The 23,719-nt window shown below is 21.8% G+C and overlaps 2 protein-coding genes across 2 annotated transcripts; one reads left to right on the top strand and one right to left on the bottom strand.

Moving 5' to 3' along the window:
- On the top strand, positions 1–23,658 carry Miga (mitoguardin). Its single transcript, XM_011504232.1, has 10 exons — positions 1–253; positions 449–599; positions 693–836; positions 19,441–19,628; positions 20,622–20,750; positions 20,816–20,928; positions 22,579–22,602; positions 22,675–22,843; positions 22,917–23,150; positions 23,221–23,658. The coding sequence occupies exons 1-10, from the start codon at positions 158–160 to the stop codon at positions 23,533–23,535; spliced, it is 1,563 nt and encodes a 520-aa protein (XP_011502534.1). The 5' UTR covers positions 1–157; the 3' UTR covers positions 23,536–23,658.
- On the bottom strand, positions 3,073–15,656 carry uzip (beta-pore-forming protein unzipped). Its single transcript, XM_011504231.1, has 6 exons — positions 15,249–15,656; positions 9,600–9,666; positions 7,513–7,708; positions 4,921–5,282; positions 4,158–4,492; positions 3,073–3,778 (listed from the first exon to the last, which is right to left on the bottom strand). Exons 2-6 carry the CDS (start codon positions 9,615–9,617, stop codon positions 3,223–3,225), a joined length of 1,467 nt encoding a protein of 488 aa, XP_011502533.1. The 5' UTR covers positions 9,618–9,666; positions 15,249–15,656; the 3' UTR covers positions 3,073–3,222.
- Positions 23,659–23,719: the final 61 nt, after the last annotated feature.

Consider the following 23,719-nt stretch of genomic DNA (forward strand, 5'->3'; position numbering starts at 1 on the left):
GAGTTTAATACAATTCATGATTTATTTGCTGATAAATTTATTGAAATTATACATTTTTTCGTGACTTGATTCTATAGAAAAAACGTAATAGGTAACGAAAACAAATTTTATGCCATGGATTTATTTAATTTTTAAGAAAGTAAGAAGATAGTAAAAAATGAACATGTTTATTTTAAACGACCAAGATTTCTTAGGAAAGTTTTGCATTCCTTATATTTCATTGCCAAAAATTAACCTTTCACGATCCCAGAAGGTAACTAATCTATGAAATGTATACATATGCTAAACCAAATTAGTCATAAATCTTGCATAAAAATTTTAAACTAAATTTTTAAGCTTATTATTTATAATGGTTTTATTTTATGTTTTCTTAAGAGTAGATGATCGTTAATTAATGATTTTACAATTAGCATAAATACTTTAATTGTTTAATTCTATTAAATTTAAGGTTTTAATTATTTGCTTCACAAGTGGTACGTTATTACTTGGAAGCTTGGCACAATTATTAAAAAGACGTAGAAGACATTCTATTCCTCCATCCAGGCGACATTTAAGAGATTCAAAACAAAAGTTAATTCATTCAAAGGCTTCTAATTTTGGTAAAATATTACATTCTTTCTTGTATTATTAAAATAAAAAATACTGAATTGTGTCATTTCAAACAAGTTATGAAATTTATATTGAAATTATAGATGCAATTTCTCAAGTGTCTTGGACACGAAGAAGCGAAACAAGTACTCGTAGTGTCGTTAGTGATAGACTATCTATGATATCTTCAGTAGCCGGAGGTTTTGAAGGAGATATTAAATTAACTCCTCAACAGTATGGAGTCCTTGGTAAGTTTATTTAATTCAAGCTAGAAAAAATAATAAAATTATAATATTTCTTAAAACATTTCCTAATCTATTAAAATTAATTTATTAAATTGAATTTACCTTCATCACAATTCTTTTTATATATCTTACAAATATATCATACAAATTTTATATATTTGGTAAAATAAAATTTTTTACATATAATTTCTTTCTTTATTTACTATTAATTATAATAACAATAAATTATTAATTATTCTGATTTTTCCATTTATTATGTATTACCTGAATTAAGTATATGTGTAATAATTATATACAGCATTATTTATTAAATTATTATTAAATTAATTATTATTAAATTGCTTCTATTATTATTTTTATTTTTATTAATGGTAAAAAATAAAAAAATAAAAATAAAAAAGCTAGCTTGTATCAAAGCAATATACTTATAATAAAACACAAAAGTGTCATTTTCCATTATAAAAGTTAAATATGGAAATTTAAAATGTAAGGTTTATAGACATTTTCTATAAATTCTGTAGTCTATATGAAAAATTTGGAGATATATTTTTACATAAAAATATTTTATAGAGAAAAGCAACAGCTCTAATAAAAGTATTTTTTAAATTTACAAATTTTATGCCAAATAAATAATTTTTTTACCAAGTTACACAACTTTATATATTTTTTAGTTTTTAAATATGGTATACTGAAAAATGGTTTGTGTAGTTCATATAGTTTATTAATATTTTATATTTGAAAAATACACATTCTGAGATCATATACTTTTTAAATAAATATCAAAATTTTTAATTTGTTACTCTTACAAATCCTAGAAACAACGAAAATGATATACAAAATAATTGAAATAAAAACATGGGTATTTTTCAAACAAAAGTGGCACTTCTAGTCTAATGTCCTCTTTAATAAAAATATAATATTGCACTTATATGCTTTTAAGGTAAACAAATTGTTTTTATAAAAGAGTACATGGAAAAAAGCCATTATTATTTTTTATGTATTAATATTTATTTATATTTATATTATAACAATTTTTATTGAATTTGAAAATAAATTTAGCTATCTATTAATGACAATATGCAAACGATAAATTAAATGTAATTATGAAATGATCAATAATCTTAAATATTTCAAATTGATATGAATAAAATTATAAAGAAGAATTTGTCTACATAATCTTTAATGTTTAAGTTAAAACTAATTATATAATGTATCTTCTAACCTAAATAATTTTTCATTAAGCATATTTAAACAAAGGAATCAAGCAGCATGGTCAGAAAAAATAAGTTATTTGAGATGTTAATAAATATCATTGGTCATCAGACAAAAAGCATATATTTTATAAGTTCTACATTCATTTTAAAAATATAATACATGATAGAAAGTAATGCAGTGTTCCAATCATAGATAATACCCTTACGTTTCAGTCTTAGCTAAATTAATTATACTTAAAAGTCTATACAGTATATTTTTATATAATAATCTAAATATAATTAGTATTTCATTTAGGATATTTGAATGAATCAAAATTAACTTATTAGCAGAAAAATTTTATTGCAGATGGAATATGTTCTATTACAACGTTTATTTATGTTTAAATGGTTATATTAATTACAATTATAGATTTTATTCCATTTTAACATTTTTAAATTAGTCACTATATATATTATGCGATCATTTTTATTTACAAAATTTTATTACCTTCGTAATAAAATTAAAATTATTATATTTTCTTCGTTTTTTTTTCTATAAATTACATAGTAATCCAATATTCATTTTACCATACAGAATAATTTAATATTTAATATAATGTTGATAAAGAAACTTCTTTTCTATGTAACTTACTATTAAATCAATTCAAGTACAGTACAAAATACATAGATGCTTACAGGCAAACAAATTTATATTGAAGGTAATGTAGTATAAATCGAAAGGCAAAATGTGTGTCAAATAATGTGAATACTATCAACCAATGATTGTACAGATGAATTTAGTTATACGAAATTATCTTGTTTGAAATTTCTCCACTTGCAACACCACTAATATTGTCACATTCACAGTAAATTTCTACACAACGATACAACACCAACTTGCTCTCTTATTCTCGTCATAGAAAGAGAAAAGAAAACAAATATTTCGCGTTTTCAGCAAACTATCAACTTGAGGCTACCATGTAAATGTATGCATATATATAATTACAAATGTATTAAGTAATTAAAATAGAATATTCTTTTCCTCGCATTAAAGTATATAAATAGTTAAGAACTGTTTTATAATTGTTTTATTTTATTATTTTCAAAATCACGGATTACCAAGTACTAGATCCTTTAAAACTCTTTTTCAAAAAGCAAATAAAAAGCTCTTTGGTGTCACTTAATTTTGTTTAGATTCACGTAACTCGATTAAGTAACAATGAGAGCATTGACGTCAACATTGTTATCCCTAATAATACGAATCTTGATACTCTAGTGTTTGTAGCCATGGACTGTTCGCTTTTATTCTTCAATGATAACGGGACACCATCATCGCCCTGTATATTTGCTACTTCGTGTTGTGTCACCGAATTCAATATTTCATTCATATCAATGACTGCATTTTCCTTTTTTAACTGTCGTTCAGGATTATTATTTGCCAAATCAAGTCGATTTGTTTGCTGCTGATGGTTTGTCATGATCAACATTTTACTAGTTGTTGACTCGTTACTGAGGAACGTAACTGTTGTGGGTATAAGGTTATAATTATGAAAATAATATACACTCCCAAACTCGGGTGTAATGTCGACAATACTTTCTTCACGACGAACACCATTTATCATGCGTGGATCAGTCGAAGCATTGTCTTTGTAATGAGATAAAAGCTTGCCACTATAAGGAACTTCAACATCAGTGTAATATCCACGAAGAGTTACATTTACTGCTGTTCCTGGCTGTAAATATACCTCCACTCTAAAAAGTCAAATTCATTTATTGCATTTTTTTATTCAGTTAATTTACAAAAAAAAATTTTTTTAATATTATGTTTTTACGATGAAACTGAAGTTAAAGTTTGATTCCGAAATAACTTAAATATAATAAATACGTCATTTTCTGCAATGGTATTAATTCTCGAATTGTTAGTTGATTGTATGCCAGAAATTACAGTATATTATTCATAATTATTCAAACTGAATTTGAATTACGTTAAATAATAAAAATATATTTTCTATATAATAATTTTTGTTTGATTGTTCAAATAAAATTTTACTAGACAATAAAGATAAAATAATGAGAAATTTAGATATAGATAACTAGATACTAATAGAAATGATTAAATAATTAAACTTACGTATAAACATTGGTACGATTTTCTTTAATATCGATACCCCACTTTGTATCCGACAATCGTGTTTTATTTTGTAAGATAACACTAGTGTTAAGGCCTTTAAGCATAGCATGCCCTTGACCCCAATAAAGTGTATACAAATATATATTAACAAAAGCTTCGGCCATCACAACCGGCGTAGACCCCTCATTTTTTATTGTAGCTTCGCCGAGGATTTGTAATTTTTTTTTTACTATCTGCTGTTTCATATTATTGAGTACAACGGTATTCAATTCATATGATATCGGCTCTGTTTCGACTAACAATTGACCGAATTCCGCTGAACCTTCATTACCATCCTGAAAAAGAATATCGATTAACTTACGATTAAATTAAATAAAAAAAATTTGTTTTAAACTTTTAATATTATTGAAATAGTGAATTTAAATGAAATTATGGGGCTTTATCATGGAGGTAATTTTTAATTGAATTAAATATATAGGGTTTTTATTTAATACCATAAAGTACATATTTTCATTATAAAAGAATATATTAAATAATAATCTAAATTATAGATTTAGCTATTCCATGTTAACATTTTATTTCTATTTAAGTTATTCAAAAAGATGAAATTTATTAAAATCTAATCAATTTAAAATATTCTATTATATCAGACTGCTTGTATCGTAATATCGTACATATAAATTAAATCAGTAAAAAAATTAGTATAAAAATTTTCTAGTACAGTTATAATAAAAAAAGTTGTAATAAAAAATAAGACATGTACCTCCTTGACATAGGTAATAGTACCAAGTGTATCTTGAGAGCTGAGAGTACCAATATAGTGGGTCTGGAAAGGCCTCTCTCCGTTATGTGCTGTCTGATTGATGATGTGCCTCGCAACGTACAACTTGTCGGTCGCAACAGATCCAAAGGGTGGCCTATAGAATTTGGTCCAATCGTTCCAACTAACACGTGCTGCATTTTCCACGTTCTCTAACAACTGGTAACGTTCATATGAACGTACGTTACCTGTCAGGGTAACTGTACACCGTTTGTCACCCTCTTTTTGACCGCCCGCCACCCATATTCCATTATGCATCGCACGGCACACAAAGATTGGTCTTTTTTTTATTTGCAACGAGCCTTCTGTTCATGGTTTAAATACAATTATAATTAATAATTTATTAAAAGCTTGCATTTACAATTTTTAAATTACATTCACAATAAATTTTTAAAAAAATTTTTTAAAATGTTTAAAAGTGTTATAATAAATTTTGAATTTCAATATATATTTAGTTTTATTCATATTTAGTATTATAGATATTATTTGGTAGAAACATTAATATGCATATATATATATATTAATGTAGAATATAATTTTTTTATTTAATTAATAACTTCAGGTTATCTGCTGTACTTTCGTAACATACTAGTAATATAAGGTGCTAGAAAATCCCTTGCCTACTACAAATCCGAATTAGTTTCGTAAAACGTAGCTATTTGTATAATCGTAATATACATTTACCAATATAGATTACCATTATATCTATCTGCTTATTATTCATCTGCGTAAATTTTAGAACTCTTATTATTGATCATTACTTCTATTATTAAATTATTAATTTTACGATCTACATATATGAATTTAATTTAGATATTTAGTGAATTGTTGATATATTTTATGATTTTCAAAACAGAAACTGGAAAAATAAATTTAATAAATATTGAATTGAAAAATGAATCATGTAATATCTGCATATAGTCATAAACACATACTGTTAAAGGGGTGATCACTCTTCTTACATCAGAATGTTTCAAGCATAGATGTATGTCTTTGAATGTTGTGCTAGTGTTAAGCTCAGTTTCATCTTCTATTGACTGTCTAGATTAATTTATTGTATTTGAATTCAAAAATGTGAGAGTACATAATCAATAGCTCTTGAATTATAAAATTATAGAAGTATATACAGAAAGAAGAAAATATTTGAAATATATAAATCTTTTATCACCAGAGTATGAACGAATCATGTTTATTTCATTCAATGACAAAGGAGTAAGGTTTCGTTCTGACATAATATAAACGTCGGTATCAGATATAATAAAAAGAAATAAATTATTGAGATACGCTACAAAAAATATCTGTAAAATTAAATATTTAATATAAACAAATTTTTAATAATATTACACGGGGTGAAAGAATATATATTTATCTAATTTTGTTATATTTTTTTATTAATCTTACAATTAATATCGTCGCCGTTGTATTTCCCCAACGTATAAATGTAGTGTGTCTATGCATACATACTACAAATTACAATAGCCTCTAATATAAGATTTCTCTTTCGCATCTAATAAAAAAGGTACTGTATTTTTCATTTGTTTAAAATTCAGATTTGAAAGCGATATACATAATCATTAAAATTACTTATTACCGTCGATAGAAACATATTTTTAAAATATATAAAGAAGATAAAATTAACGTAATAAATGTGATTTAGTATAAACAGAAGCTCTATTACCAAGCATCTATGTATCCATATCAGCCAAAATAATGTGTATTCATTTTAATTATTTAAAATAAAAATATAGTCATACTTCACTTTAAATCAAACAAAAATATAAATTTGTTTTTAAAAGTGATTATTTATACTTCTTTAAATGCAGAAAAAATAACATAAGCCTATTGCATATACTTTTACTTATTTAATTATCTTGTATAATTTGTTTAGCCATTGTTAATGTACATGTATGAATCAAATTTCATATTTTTCATGAATTGAGAACCGTAAATTTGAATTTTTATTGGATATAACTTAAATCGTCGAACGACATTTTCACAGATCGAAATAAATTAACATTATTCTTAAATATGATATAAATACATATATCTTATTTATCATTGCATTTGTTTTTAAAAACGTAATAAAGAAAAACGGTATATTTAATGCAATAGAATAATATTTTTCACAAAATAGAATATTTTATCTACAATAATATACAATAAGCACTTAAATAATACAGAAATATATATTACTTTCCATTAAATAAATTGTTTCCTGACTTTCTTTAAAATGATTTTATTTATATAATAAAAAGATCGTTTATAGAATCTTACCTGATTGTTAATATTAATAATTTAAATAACTTAATACTTTACAGTTTTCTAAGTATAACAAAAAAGTAACATACTTTCAAAAATTTATAATATAAATTCTGAACAAAGTATAGAAGTAATGTAAATATAAATGTTGAAAATCATATAGTAAAATTTATAAAAAAAATTTAAATATTCTATAGATTTATATCATTGCTTCATTGAATATAAAAAAATCTGAATAATAATTGTACTTTATAATCGATAGAATGGTATGCATACCTGATGAATACTCAATAATTTCAAAGCCTCCGATAACAAATTCTTTTGAAGCACTGTAACGCAAATCTGGTATCCAATTCAATGTACTAGAAGTAATAAGTTGTCCATTTCCGTACTGTTCTGATAGAATATGAACACTGGTATCGGGTTTAACGAAAAGTAGCAAGCTACTAAAATACAAGACGAAAAATATCATCTGCAAAACAAAATAATTTATACATATATATATGTGTGTGCGTGTGTGTGTGAGAGAGAGAAATAAGCATGAAGCGGGTATACAATATTTGGACCAAAACTAAATTTATCAAAAATAATATGCGTGAATTATAAGCTACTACATATCTTACATAAGCATATCTATTGTAAATATTCATGGTAATATATTTAACAAAATTCTAATTAATAGCTTCAGTTAATTATCAATATAAATATCATTAAATTACTTAATAAAATCAGTAAATTTGTATCCATATTTCATTATAAAGATTAATTATATCACAAATAATAAAACGGTCAGAAATATAAAAATATTTAAATAAAATAATTATCTATTTAATAAAAAATATATAATAAATCTCGAAAATAATTAAATTATATTTTTAAAATGTATAATTAATAAAATCATTGAATTTCACCTTGAATTCAAGTAAAATATATATATTAAACAATTTCAATGACTATTATAAAAGTAAAATCAAATAAATTGATTTTGAAAAACTCAAAGTAATTTTTAATGTTCATCAATATTTATTCAATTACATAATAAATTAGTAGATGAATACAACGTTCTCTAAAAATTTATAAAAAACAATAACATGATGATTTTAATATGGTTGAAGTTTTTCCAATATAATTCAAATCAGATACATGCCGATCTGTGATAATAAATGAAACTTTGATCCAGTGCTATGTTCTTGAAAACAACGAATAGGTAAATCAAATACCCTGACAAATGCTTCAATACAATCATTAAATATACAGACATCAATTAAAAGGGTCTTATTAATTATTATTATGATTAAAAGATATTAACCATTTTGTAAGTATTTAACGAAAAAATAAAGTATCAATAAAGGACAATAACATCATGAAAAGTTATAGTATATGAACAATATCAAAGTATATGAAGACCAAGAAATTTACAACTATTCACGAAAATTAAAACAGAAATATAGAATTGCATATTAAAATGGACTAGAACCATGATTCAATAAACATTGAAATTGTAATAGTAAATAAGATATATCATTTTAAAAAAGGAGTTAAGTAATATTGTTAAAGATGTGATTAATACGAATTTTTTATTTTAAGAAGTTTATATTATAAATGTTTATCATTTTTACTATAATTAGTCAATGAATAAAAATATTTATCTTATTAAAATTACTATTTTAATATTTATTGAATCCTATTTTGCATATAAAATTGAAATTAAATTCATAACTGGAAGTAAATATCATTAAGATATAAATAAAATGTATATAATGTAAATTAATATATACAATGAAAGATATGTCGTATTTAAAACCGCGTAAGACAAACGATTGTATGAAAAATTTTATATAGAAAAATATGTTCAAAGCTTAACTAAGTCTTTAAAGTCCAGAATTTGCATGCGTAAATTATATTTTCAAATACTTAAGGAACTTTAATTTTATAAATTGAATATATGTTTATACTACAAGGTATTATCTTAATATAAATGTAGTTATCCATATTTATGTTAGATTGTATTCAAATGCTGAAAAATGCACATGGGTAATTTCTAAGTATAAATATTTTTATAAATTATGATATAATATGTATTATATTTATTTTTACACTTTTATAAGTAAAATATAAAACAATTGTCCAAAATATAAATTCAAAATTATTGTTTAACAATCTATTTTTTACATCTTAGAAAATAAGTAGTTAAACTTTTCTTTTATATTCTGTCTAATAATATTAAAATGTAGCAAATTTAGTGTGGAATCAGAAAAATGAATAAATTTATGAAAAATTCAACATTTCATAGATATTTATAATAGAAAAGATAAAAAACAGTTAATAAGATATTACTATTACTTACACACTAATTAACTTACATAGTAGTAGAAGGTCATCTTTGTCTCTTGTTGCTGTATTTATTTTAAATACCAAAATTGACAAAATCTAAACAATTAAATGAATTACTATGGTTACTTATAAATGCCTAAATTTCTTTTTACATCAATATGCAAAAGTTATTTAAAAGAACCAAAATAAAATGTTTTTATTTATATATAAAATTTTTATTTTTATTTTTATTTTTGAAAAAATTTTTTATATTTACACACTATGTACGATAATATAACTAACACTAATCAAGATTGAAAATGTCATGAAACAAATTAAAGTATTATACTTTAGGGTACTCATCAGTGTCACTTAAATCCAGATCGCATAAAATAATTAATATTCTTATATAAAAGTATAGTTAGAATTGTAATAAAGTTGCATTTTATTTTTACGCGACAATTAAAAAATAAACAACTAATTCGAAACAGTTGGTACATCAAAGTTTAATTTAGCTTTGTAATTTTTAATCATTAATATATTGTTATGTGATGAACTTTAAAAAAATTATGCGCAATGATTATTTTTAGAAGTATAAAACATTTTTAGTAACGCATCTATCCAAAATAATTTACATATTTTTTTAATTTTATAGCAGACTCATACATTATTGAATTTCTTTTTTTCAAGTATTCTTGATTATCTCATTTGTTAATAACTTTATTTAATTAACTTGTATATTATTACACATTAAGTATAAATTTCAATTTGAAAGGAAAAATACAGGCTTCATGTTTTTAGAATGAAAATGATTTGTTAATATATGTATACATATTAAACACACATTTGCACTTGAAAATTTGAACATTAAATTAGTAAATATATTAATTAACGATTTGTAAATAAGGAACACGATTGTAGAGTTTAAACCTTTCATTTTTTAATTACAAGAAAATTTTTATTATTAATATGTTATTGTTTTATGTAAATACATCAAAATTAAATTAAAAATAAAAAAATGAAAGATTCAAAATATCACTCTCCATAAGATAATAGATTATTATATCAGTTTTTTATTTTATTTTATTATATTTAATTATACTAACATTTATCATAAGTAAGAAATTACATTGTAATTTATTTCGCAGTTTTGTTGTATTATATTTCTTTCATAGTGATTAACATTTATTTATATATATATATATATATATACACATGCAATTAAATATTTTGAATATGAAATTTATTATGTTATATATCTTGCAAATACCGTATATGTTATATAGATTATTAAATAATTTTATTATATCAATATACATTTAGTTTGTAGGAAATTAGTTCATAAAATGTAAAGACGGAGGAGTTATACTATAATATATATATAATAATACATAGGTAAAAGAAAAATTAATCATAATAATGTTTAACAATACATATACAGTTACCAGAAATTCTATGAAGAATAAATTGAAATAAAAAAGATATTCAAATTTTTGTAAAAGTTACCTAAATAGTTCTCGCATTTTACGGATAACAAAATGTTGGGTTAATTAGAAAGAATGAAAAGGTTACATTTATGAAATTCATTATGTTTCAGATATGTTTTTAATTACAAAATAAAAGAGTACGACATTAGCAATTGCAGAAGATTCACATATTGAACATCACATAAATTTTCTATTATGCTCAACAAATCAATGTAGAATATTTTTCATTTAATGTACATAATAAAGCGGCTGTTAAAAGTATAACTACGAGAATATAAAATTACTTTGACTTTTATTTTCATATTATTCAATATTATGAATGAAATCATGAATCGTTATAGTATTTGAACTGATCATATGAATTATTCACTATATTATATTTAAATTACTTTATCATCAAGTATATTAATAAATATGAAACATAAATAAAAAGTTTTAGTGTATTATACATGAAAAATTAAAACTCAATATTTATAAGGAGTCATGCACACGATTCTACTTTTTAAATACTTTTTATTGCTAATTATGGCATTAGAAATTTTATTACATAAACGAGACTGTAATATACTTGCGACAAAAAACCGTCAATTTACATTACGTATATCTCAATAAATGTATTGATAGTAATGTTTTATAGACTTACATGCATTTCGTATGCATTTGTAAGTGCAAATAATAGTAGTAGGTAATTGGAAAAAATACTGGGATATTATATTACATAACAAGGTTAAATCTGTCAGTGTATTTTTTGCATTTCAGTCAATTTTTTAAACAAATAGAATTGTTTGACGTAAATAAGAGAAATTTTATATTAAATTTGTAAAATACGTGGATATTTTTTATTTACATATTAATATAAATTCCAATAATGAATATATATTAATAATAATAATAATAATAATAAACTATGTTTTAATATGAATTTTTTATTATTTTTTAATATTCAAAGTTCTGTTTGATATTGCATATTTTTTCTATACATATAATATGTAATATATACCATATAAATTGTAATTAATAAATTAAATATCATTATTGGTATGTACTAAATAGAAAATTAAATCTAATATTATAAATTGAATTTTAAAATATTTTTAAAAACGTCATGCTTTGTTTAAACTATTTTTTTTATATGGATTTCATATTTACATTTTTGAAAACTTAATTCTGGAAAAAATGATGTATGTTTCTGTATATATTTATTCCTACGTTTAAATGTAAATTAAGTCAAATTAGATTAATTGCCACATTATATTGAAAAAATAACTTAGGAAAATTTGTAAAGAACATATTATTATTATGATCTTAAGACCTTATGATTATCGAAAGTTAATATTTAAAGGACTAGTTCAACCTTGTTACTTTTAATTAATATAAATAGTTAATTTTTAACGATTTATGTGCATTATTAAATTCAACTTTACACAACACAATGGCTTTACTAAATATTTTTAATTTTTGAAGCCGGAAAATATGTCGATTTTTTTATCTTTATTATATGCTTTAAGATTTATATCAGATATATTCTCTATTTTTATGTACATATACATTCTTATATTCGACCAAATTTTAATTTTGAAATTGACATTTTCAATATTTTATTGGTTTCTAATAAATAATGATCGTATTTTTCTTTTTTATCTATAAATATACCTATAACTCTGTATCATAGAAAAAAAAATATTTCTAAATAATGGAACTTTAAAGTAATTTGTAAATTTTAAACATATTTTTTACAATTATTATTTATAACAAAATATAATTTAGTAACATATACTTTTATTTCTTCCAATATTAAAAAAATTATTAAATTTCTTTCAAAAATATTTTGATCAAATAAAGGAACTTGAAAACTTATTAAAACCAGTGTTTTAATACATTAATTTATTTAATTTTCAAGCTAAGAACATTTTAGTATCGAACGATTTATGAATGTCTAGAGCAAACTGTACAAATTTAATTCCTGTTTTACGTTATAATATATTATAAAATTATATATATTATAAAATTGAACAAATATAGTTTAAATAAATTATTATGCAGAAAATAATTGTAAAATAAATATTTGGTTTCGGTCAAATAAAAATTGTAAATTATGTCTTACAATAAAATATATAAATATAATTCAAAATTTTGTTTTTTATTCAAAATATTTTGAACGTAAAAAAACTAAAAGTAATAAAATTAATAAAATAGAGTAACATTGTAGATTTAAGTTGAAAATTGATTTTTAAATATGATTTTATTTAAATTTTTGGTTAAAGTTTTGAGATTTTATATATATTTATGTTCATATTTAATCCCAAGAGAAGAGTTCAATGTAATAAATATATAGCAGAACCTATTCTAAAAGTTTTATTATATTTATATTAATAGTATTTAAAATAATAAAATTGAATAAATTCTTATAGATAACATTTATTACTTCGACAAATATATCTCCTATCATCTATACTTTAAGAAATTATTAGTCTTTTATTCTTGTATTCTATATTAATGTAAAATAATTATATTTAATTACTCCTATAAAGTGATATAACATTTTCAGTTAAATATGAGAAATATTTTAATACTATGTTATGCTAATTATTAGTTAATTTATTTAGATATATAGTGTTTTAAAAATTATATATATATATATATATAAGGATTTTAATTGATATTAATCGATAAAAATAATACAGTGCCACAACTGTATTTATTAACACATTATTATAATTCAAAATTGAACATATGTGAAATTTTTTTGGAAATATAATTAATTGTAATGCCTATGAAAAAATGAGAAAATAGAATCGCTAGTTTGTTAGTTAATGCAACATCGTTCTTTAGCTACTAACACCTCAAAATTTTTTTTTTAATATCTATATTCTTTTATAATTTATCTTAATTTTAATCTTTTATTTTTCTTATATCATGGTATATTCCCAATACCGATATTATTACATAGAAATTATCGATAAAAATTACCAATTAATATTATACGCACGTTAAAATAGCTAAAATAAAAAAATTGAAAGAATAAGCACAATCAAAATGGAATATACATTATAAATACGTCTACGCATATGCAAAATTTGGTGTCATTTGATTAAAAAAATATCAAGTGTATAATTGCATATAATTAGACCTTTCTCTATGAAACAATAATTCTCTTATTCCTAAAAATTAGCAATGTTATTATTTATACGTGCGCTTAAAAATATTTGTTATATTTAGATTTTCATTAAAATTTCTTTTAAAATATATTATCTATTTTATCTGCATAGTTCATATCCTTAAACTATATATAATATGATTAATTAAAGAATTTTCATATACTATTTTATTAGTTTTGTAATATAAAATTTACTATTATATGTTACTTATTCATGAATTGTACAAGGCTGCATAGATAAAATATTAGCCTAATTCAATTTCCTCAATGTTTATCATAAAAATATAAATCTCGATATGAATATATATATATATATATATATATATATATATATATTTGTTATTCAACATTTGTGTAAAACGAAATATTTAAGTATTTATTAAACCCACAATATTAAATTATGAAATGTTAATTTTATATATTTTTCAGTAAATAATGATAATAATTTGTAAAAAAAGTTATTACATTATAATTATATTATGAAGTAAAAATATCTATTTATCGAAATGTTACCATGATCTTGACACATGCATATAATCATAAAATAAAAAATGCGTTAAAAATGTGAGAAATTAAATAACACCTTTATTTTTCATCTAGCTTTTCATAATAGGTCCAAAATATACAAACATAACACGAAATATGAAAAATTATCTTCCTCGAATTGTGTGTACAAATTGTTGCAAGCACACAATCTATACTTACATTACTTATACAGATTACGGCAATTTAATATTAATTTTTTTCTTTTTTGGTCGCGTTTTTCGTAAGATTTCCTCAGGATCTTTTCTCCTAATCAAATACTAAGAATGATGGCTATTTTTATTACTCTTTCTTACTAGTCACGCACACTTTTGCACACACTTGCATACACGCACTCACGCAGGCAACATTGCTATACCATATATCAATTGTTTAATTCTATATTTGTGTATATCGGAAAATAGAATGCTTTTTCTCAACTAGCTGTTTTTGTTTTGTGGTCTCAAAAAAGATGCACTTGGTAAAGTGATTTAATTTCATGAAGGGATGTTTATATATTCTACTATACATACTTTTTCTTTCTCTCATGCTGTCATTTTTTACGTACGCTGCATCACAGCTTATTCTGCTATAGATTATAGTATGACTACTCTTGAATGTATCACAATTTAGTCCGTTCAACTTATTAAACTAGTTATCACTGCATAAACTACTGAGTGACTGACGCCAAGTTGATCATAAGCTAGCATTCAACAAACAGTAACGACGTGTACCGAGACGAAGTAAAGGAAGGGATTAACCGTCTTTTTCTATAATACGTATCTGCATAGTACAATAAAATATACATGTTTATATTTATGAATAAGTATATTTCGCTTTTTATTCTTGACTCACTCTGGTTTCTCCTGATTCGCGCCTAATCTAGTTGAACACAAAATAAAGTTTGAGCTCTACTAAAAAAATAGATCGCAATAGCCAATGAGGCAAAGAAACAGAGAAAAAGAGAATATGAGCAAGTAAATGTACGAATCGGCGCAAGGGGAGAGAAGCGCGCGCACTCTGGTAGATTCGATTTTCGTGACTATTAAGAGTCTGCCTATATAACAATATAAACGAATACGAAACGTATATTAAAATACTGAAAAAAATCTAATCAAACAGTAAAAGTATATAATTTTATATCAATTAAAGAATATATTGAGAAAAATTGTAAAATTGATTAATTTTATTAATAAAATTTAAAAATAAATTTGTAAATAATTTAATCTTTATAGTTTACTCTTAAATTAAAACTTTAAATTTTTAATGATCTAACCAATAATTATCAGTTTTTAAAATCTGTATATAATAAAATTAATCGTAAGCAAATATTAAACTTTTAATGAAATACCAAAATCAATCATTTTTCAAGTTACTAATTTTTAATTTCAATATATAATAATATAATTCTTTAAAAAATATGTGTTTTAGTATGACGTTAATTGTATTACTTTAGTTATACTTCAATTCTATGAATTAAGAACGATAGAAATAAAATAGAGAATTGTGGTATTTTTTTAGAGAACATATATTTAATATAATTATTTCACCTCGTTATTTTAAAAAATTTTTAAATTTATAATAATTTACATCATTAAAAAAATTGAATTTAAATATCAATATAGTACTGTATTTAAATAACGAAAATATATTATATGTTAACTTTAATTGTATATTTTTTTTTTATTTATTCTTGCTTACTCATTAAAATATACTATATGAGTAATAATAATAATGATAATATGTTGAGAAAAATATAAAATTGCATTGGCACTCAGACAATTATGCATATGTACATATTAAAATATTTATACAGATTAATTAAAGAATGATCTTAGAAAATATACAAGGGTAGAATGCCTTTCTAAAAGTGTGCCTGTCTTATTAACTTAAATTACCTTAAAGTAGGTAAATACAAATTACGTTTTAATATTAATTTTATATATATTTACAAATAAATCAATATAGAGGTTATATTTGATTATTATTTTAATTATAAGTTTTCTGTATACAGTATATTTGGAAAAATATTGCTAGATATTCCTTGTTAACAAATATTTTTTTCTTTTATTTAAAAAATATTAGGCATTAGTTTTTTAATTTTTATAAAGGAATATATTGTATTTTGTTTTATATTCATATCTTAAACAGAAATTTATATATTCTATTAGAGCTTGATTAAAGTTTATGCGAGAATTTATCTATAAGTAGTAATAAATTTTAGTCGCAACGCAATATTTAATTTTCACTATTTTATTTGTAAACAGAAAATATACTATTAATTGTAATTTAAAATAGTTTATTCTATTAATAGGATTAACTTATTCAGAAATAATAAAAATCAATATTTGAAAATTGAATTTGAAAATTAAGTTTAGTATTTTTTGCTAAATACATATTCAAAAGCAGAAGTATACAAAGGAAGACTAATACTTACCAAATTTTTAAAGCAAATCTTTGAAAAAAAGAATTTTATGATTTGTAAAGATATAACATAAAAGTATACAAATTTTATGCTATATAAATTTAAATCAAACTGAATCAATTATTATCTTGGGTAGTATTAGAAGCAATTCTACATTTATTGATACATTTAGAAAAAAGCATTGTTATATTATTCCAAATACTCTAAAAGAAAACTTTTTCTTAAATACATATACTTAAATTTAAAATATTAAATAAGTTAATTATTTTTTTCTATAAAAAATTTAAGTTTCATTCAAACACTTCTAAGAAGTAAATAAAGTGTTTAATAAAGTAAATAACAGTAATTATTTTTATGTGTAATTTTAATATATAAAAATATATGAAATATTTAAAATATTAACATGCGTGTTTATTAATATTGAATACATCTAATCATTTTTTAAATATCCATGTATTTAAATAAATGATGAACTACATATATGTGATAGAAAAAGAATTAACGATTATTCATTACTAATCATTCAACCATTAAAGCTCATTATTTATGGTGTCAATGATCCATTTTTAATATCCTAAAAACATATATAGTACATATATGATAAGAGATATATTATTTTTAAAATATTGCATTTAATATTTTTGTGATAAATTATAAAATATCCTTCAATAGAATATTTTTTTTATAGAATTTTTTTTGACTGATAATTTTAATAGGATTTTAATAGACATTTTTAAAGTAAGAAATTATTTACTGAAAGAAAGAACGAAAGAAAGAACCAAATGAAATATTTATACTTTATTTTATTTTAACACTAATAATAAATACTGGAAAACATTTAAAAAACAAAATTATTTAAATACCTACTTAAAAATAATTAAATTTATGTAGTCTATATATTTTTTATGTATTAGACAATATTCATTAAAGTTTTATTTTTAACATTAAATAAGATATTAATATTTATATAATAATTAGATGTTATTCAAATATAATTTGTACACATGTAACATAAACATTATAGTTTTTATAAATGTTTCCCACCTTATTAAATAAAAATAATTGTGCATGTCTTATTTCAAATTTAACAATAGAAGCATTATAAGCTAAGCAAGTACAGAGTTTAACAAACATTAGGAGTTTATTTCAGCTTGTGCAATTGTAATTATATTTTAAATAAATTGCTTAGTATAACAAAATGTTATAATATATTGTTGTATTTAAAATTTATTGAATATATTATGTAAACTAAATTTTTAAAACTTCTGAAATTTTCTTATAAATTTCGAACAAAATACATTTTCGTGTAATAATAATACTATATTTTAATTTTGAATTAATTATTCTACTATATATATAAACAACCACAACATTTTACGCCTTGTTTTTATTAGTGCACGAGATATAATTACGATTATAAGTTTTAAAATTAAGAAGTGCATTTATCATAGTTAAAAAAGAAAACGTTTAAATATTTAAACTTTTTTTGTGCACATTTGTAAATATATTATTTTAAAGTTTTATACTTACCTGGTTTAGTTAACAATAAATGTATATATATATAGTGCAAACACATAACACTAAACTGAATACAATTTACTCAATAATTCAGACGAGTTGTATTTAATATTTCTATTTTATATAAAACGTGCAAATATCAGAATCCTTTTTACAAAGTTGTTTTTACCTTTCATAAATTACATGTTTGTGTATATATATAAATATATATAATTAGTTTTCTTATTGACTATCATGATTTTCTAAGTAATTAATTAGAAATCTTGGAAAATAAAAAATTAAAGTTAAAAGGACAAATAAAAATAATATATTATTTTATAATTCCTATAAATTATCAATGCTAATTAAATCATAAATTGTTTCTTTAATTGTTTTGTTTTATTTGAAAACCGATAATGCGTGAGTATTTAATTTTAAAAATACAGTTTTGAGAAAAAAATGTTTTTTATTTAAAATATTATATTATATATACTCTTAATGAATAAATAATGATCAGCATCATTTATCTTCTTGCTCTGAATGCTCTTTCCAGATTATTGATACCAACTTGTATTTAAATATATTTCGTTGTACTGATTTCTTTGAAGACTTGCTCTATAAATCATTCATTTCCTGACTTCATTGTTCATTTCCTGCAAATCATTGCATGTTAAATATGAATAAATGTTCTACAAGACAATAAATTAATATTTATATTATTTAATTTATATTTACAAGTATATTGACAATACTTAAATAAGTGTATCTGTGACTTCAATAAATAAATGCATTTAATATTCCAGGTTTGGAAGCATTGGAAAAGGCTCTATACTGTTGGGAAGATGCGCTTACAGCATTTAGCTCAGAGCTCAATAATGATACCATAGTATTGCCTTCGAATGCCGATGCTGCTTTTACGCGAGATGTACAAGAACTGCTTGATTTAGGTTATCAAATACAAAACAATGCTGAACTGCTTTTTATAGATCAGGTAGAAGTATATATTTAAAAATTTTTATTTAATAAAAATTAGCTTTTATAATTTCATTAATTTATATCTTATTAATAATTATTATGTAATGATTTAAAATATGGGAAATTTTAATACAAATATATTAATTAAATTGAAAAGCATATAGTTTTTTATGATATAATTTGTACTTCAATTTATTTCTGTAAAACTTTGCATGCATTTTTATAAGGGAAAATAAAAGCTATTAATTAAATAATAATTATTGTAATTTTATTATGAGATAATAAATTGAAAAATATTTTAAATAAAATTATATTTTGTAAATGGTTATCCTTTGTAAATTATACTGATAAATTTTGTTAATGTATTATATAGAAGTTACTTAATGCATAATTACAAACTGTATATTGTCTACCATACATGAAGATATATCAAGAATCTAGTATTAGAATATATGTATCAAGTATTTTGCATTGAAGAAAGTAATATATAAATTAATAATTATTCAAAAACATTATCCATAAAGCATATCTCATTTATTGCATGATACTTTTTTTATTAAAAATTGATTAGTATTGTGTTTATACATGCCTTTATGATTATAGAAATTGATATATGGTATGATAACCAAAAATGATGATCACCAATAATATGTAAAAAATTTTATTTTAATAGAAATCAATAAAATACTAAAAAGTAAATATAGACTATATATAAAAGAAAAGAAAATATAAACTTATTGTTATATTTTTAACGTATTTTATATATTTTCTTCGTATATTATACATTGATAAATTATGTACATTAATGATAATGATTAAACTCCGGATATTATGTATCTTTGTAAAATATACAAACAAAATTAATGTTGTCCTGTAAGTTAGAATTTTATATAATTTAGATATTGTATTTTAACTAATTTTATATAATATCATAATATGGTTATTTAATTATAAAATAATTATTATAAATAGAATTAAATAACTAATCTAAAATATTTGTACGTGATAGCATTCTGTACTATTCCGTAATGAAAATGAAAGTGAAGAAAGTCACAAGCTTTCAACTGTGGGACCTACATTATCTATGAGTAAAGATCCTACATCATCTCCTGAATCTTATGTATCTGCAAAAGATGGCGTATGTATTTTTTATCCTATACTTATTTTTATTATTTTATGATTAATTAGAAAATATCTTTACAGGTAGCAGATTTGCGAGAATTTGAAGAATTTTCAGAATACTTCCCTCATTTTGAACAGCAAAAACTTTATCATGCAGCGTTAAAACAACATGAGGATAAAGGAATTTCATGCAGGTAAATCTATTAGAATTAATAATTTTGGAATTGTAATTTTGAATTTGATTAATACATATTATATTATATTGAGATGTCTAGATTAATATAAATATAACACCAAGTTTAATGTAACCAAAACATCAAGAATATGAATTTGCAATAGAGTATCTAAATATTTCATCTTTATGTTTATTGCACTACTGTGATATTTGTCTGAAATCGGAGGATGTTTTCATTTGCATAGTGAGTGAATTTCGAAATAATTAAGCGTGTACCTGAGTCTATTAGTATATTTTTCTTAATTGTAGCCTGGAAATGTTTATATAAATGGATACATAAATAAATTGTAAGAAGTTTGATATACTTCAAAAGTATAGTAAATTTATTTTATATTAAAAAGTACTTAACTATATGTGCATTATTTCATAATCATGAATAAATACATATTATTTTAATATTTTAACTTAGTTTACCAACAATTATAGAAATTTGTGAATTAAGAAAGCCTTTAAAAATTTCTAAGTTACATTATTTCAATTTGAATTTAATTTTTGTTTATTTATATTATTTCTATGTTTAAATTATTGCCTATATCTACTAAAATATCAGAATGTTTAATTAGACATTATTAAACATATAATGATAATAAAAATATTAATAAAAATCTTTAAAAACGTATATATTGTTTTATTAAAAATTTAATGTAGTAGAAATAATAAGGTAAAAGTCAAATCTTAATTTCAAATATTTTCAAATGTAAGATTCAAATTTTTTGTTTGAAATTACATAATTTACCATACATATTATTCCAATATTACATTTGAATATGTGTGCACACATGCATATATATAACTATGAATAGAATTAATAATATATTATTTAATGATTAGGAATAATATATGAAGTCTATAAAAATATATAATGTTTAGAAGAAGAAAAGTATAAACATGATATAGTTCAGCATATTATCACACGCTGTAAAGATAGCAAACCTAAGTAACAAATAAAACTAATTATATAAGTTTTAAAAAATCAATTTCCAAGACATTAAAAATTACTTTTTTTTTTAAGAAGCGTACTCAATATCATGTTATTAATAAAAATATTAGAAATACTAATCGATTAAAAATAACCCCAAATAGAGGTAATGCAATGTCTACCAAGGACACCAAAAAGATAATATTTTCCGAGAGCCAAAGTGAAGATGTGTAAGAGAAATAAATGTATTTTATATTGTTTATAAATCCTTAAAAATTAATTTCTTACAGATGTATAATAAAAACACACTTTCAATTAAGTTTTTTATTTATAAGTATTTATAAACATTTTAGTGTTGATTTACTCATCTTTTATCATCTTATTGTTCTCTCAAGTTATTACATAAAATATTTATATTTATATATTTGCTTAAGTAATAATTGAATTTGATAAAAAATAAATGTAATTGAATTAATTTATAGATTATATAAAAAATATGTATAAACAAACTAAACATTTATATAAAAAATTATTCCACTTAAAGTTAAAAAAATTACATTTGTTATTTATCCTGATTTTATTATTTAATATTATGTTTGTAAGATACATAAGTCCACAGTGACTTACAGTAAATATATTTATTGTTATGTAATTTCTATTTTGATTTAAAACATTTTTATTATTTTTCAGGATGAGTAAAAACGGATTAGATAAGTACGTATAAATTTAACTTAATCTTTTATGTTTGAACTTATAATTAAAATAACTTTAATGCAAAACTTTCAGAAGATTGCATACTGATTTAGTTAAATGTGGATCAGATGTAGAATATTTAGCCAAAGTACATTGTTTACGTCAAGCATTTTCTCGACTCTTTAGTCTACCAGGTGCATCAGCATGGGTTGCTGATGTTGGTCGACAACTAATAAGCGATTTAATTATTTTTGCTGATAGAGTATGTCATTTGTGTTAATTATAAACAATATCATAAATGAATTGATATACTTTAAATCAATATTTAATTTTAGGATCCAAAAGAATATTTGGTGCACTATGAGAAAATGCTTGAGTTTCTTAGCAAAGACACCAATCTTCTTATTATGGAAGAAGAATTAGGTATGCGAGGAGTGAAGTATATTAATTTTTATGACGTAGTAATAGATTTTGTATTATTGGATGCATTTGAAGAAGTTGAAAAACCACCATCTTCTATAAAGGCAATACTTCATAATAGATGGATATCAGCAAGTTTCCGAGAAACGGTATAGTAATATTTTTAAAATATTTTGGTCCATATTATCTGTTATATTAAAAGATATTTTTTGTTCTTAGGCGATTGGTACAGCAGTGTGGTCAGTACTAATGGGTAAAAGACAAATGCTTAAATACTCAAAAGGATTTATGGCGCATTTTTATTCAATTTCAGAACAAGTTACTCCTGTATTAATTTGGGGTTTTTTAGGTCCAGAGAGTAGTTTGCGATCTAATTGTTATTATTTTAGGGAACAAATAATTGAATTTTTAATTGATATCTTTAATTTATTCAAAGTTAGATACACAAATGTGGATAATCTTGCTGAAGACATACTTAGAGAAATGAAGATACATGTAGAAAATATTAACCAAAGGCTTTCTTTAGAAAGTTAAGTTATCGACAAATGTACATATTTATTATTGATTTCAAATGGAATTAAGCTTTAAATCAATAACTATTCTATTACTCCAGTAATAAACTATAATATATAAGTATGACTAATTGCAAATACTAAATTATGGCTTTATATAAATGTTTATACGAAATTCATGAATATTTTGATAAGTTGATTGATTA

The sequence above is a fragment of the Ceratosolen solmsi genome, unplaced genomic scaffold, assembly GCF_000503995.2.
Source record: "Ceratosolen solmsi marchali unplaced genomic scaffold, CerSol_1.0 scaffold19, whole genome shotgun sequence".
NCBI classification, from domain to species: Eukaryota; Metazoa; Arthropoda; class Insecta; order Hymenoptera; family Agaonidae; genus Ceratosolen; species Ceratosolen solmsi.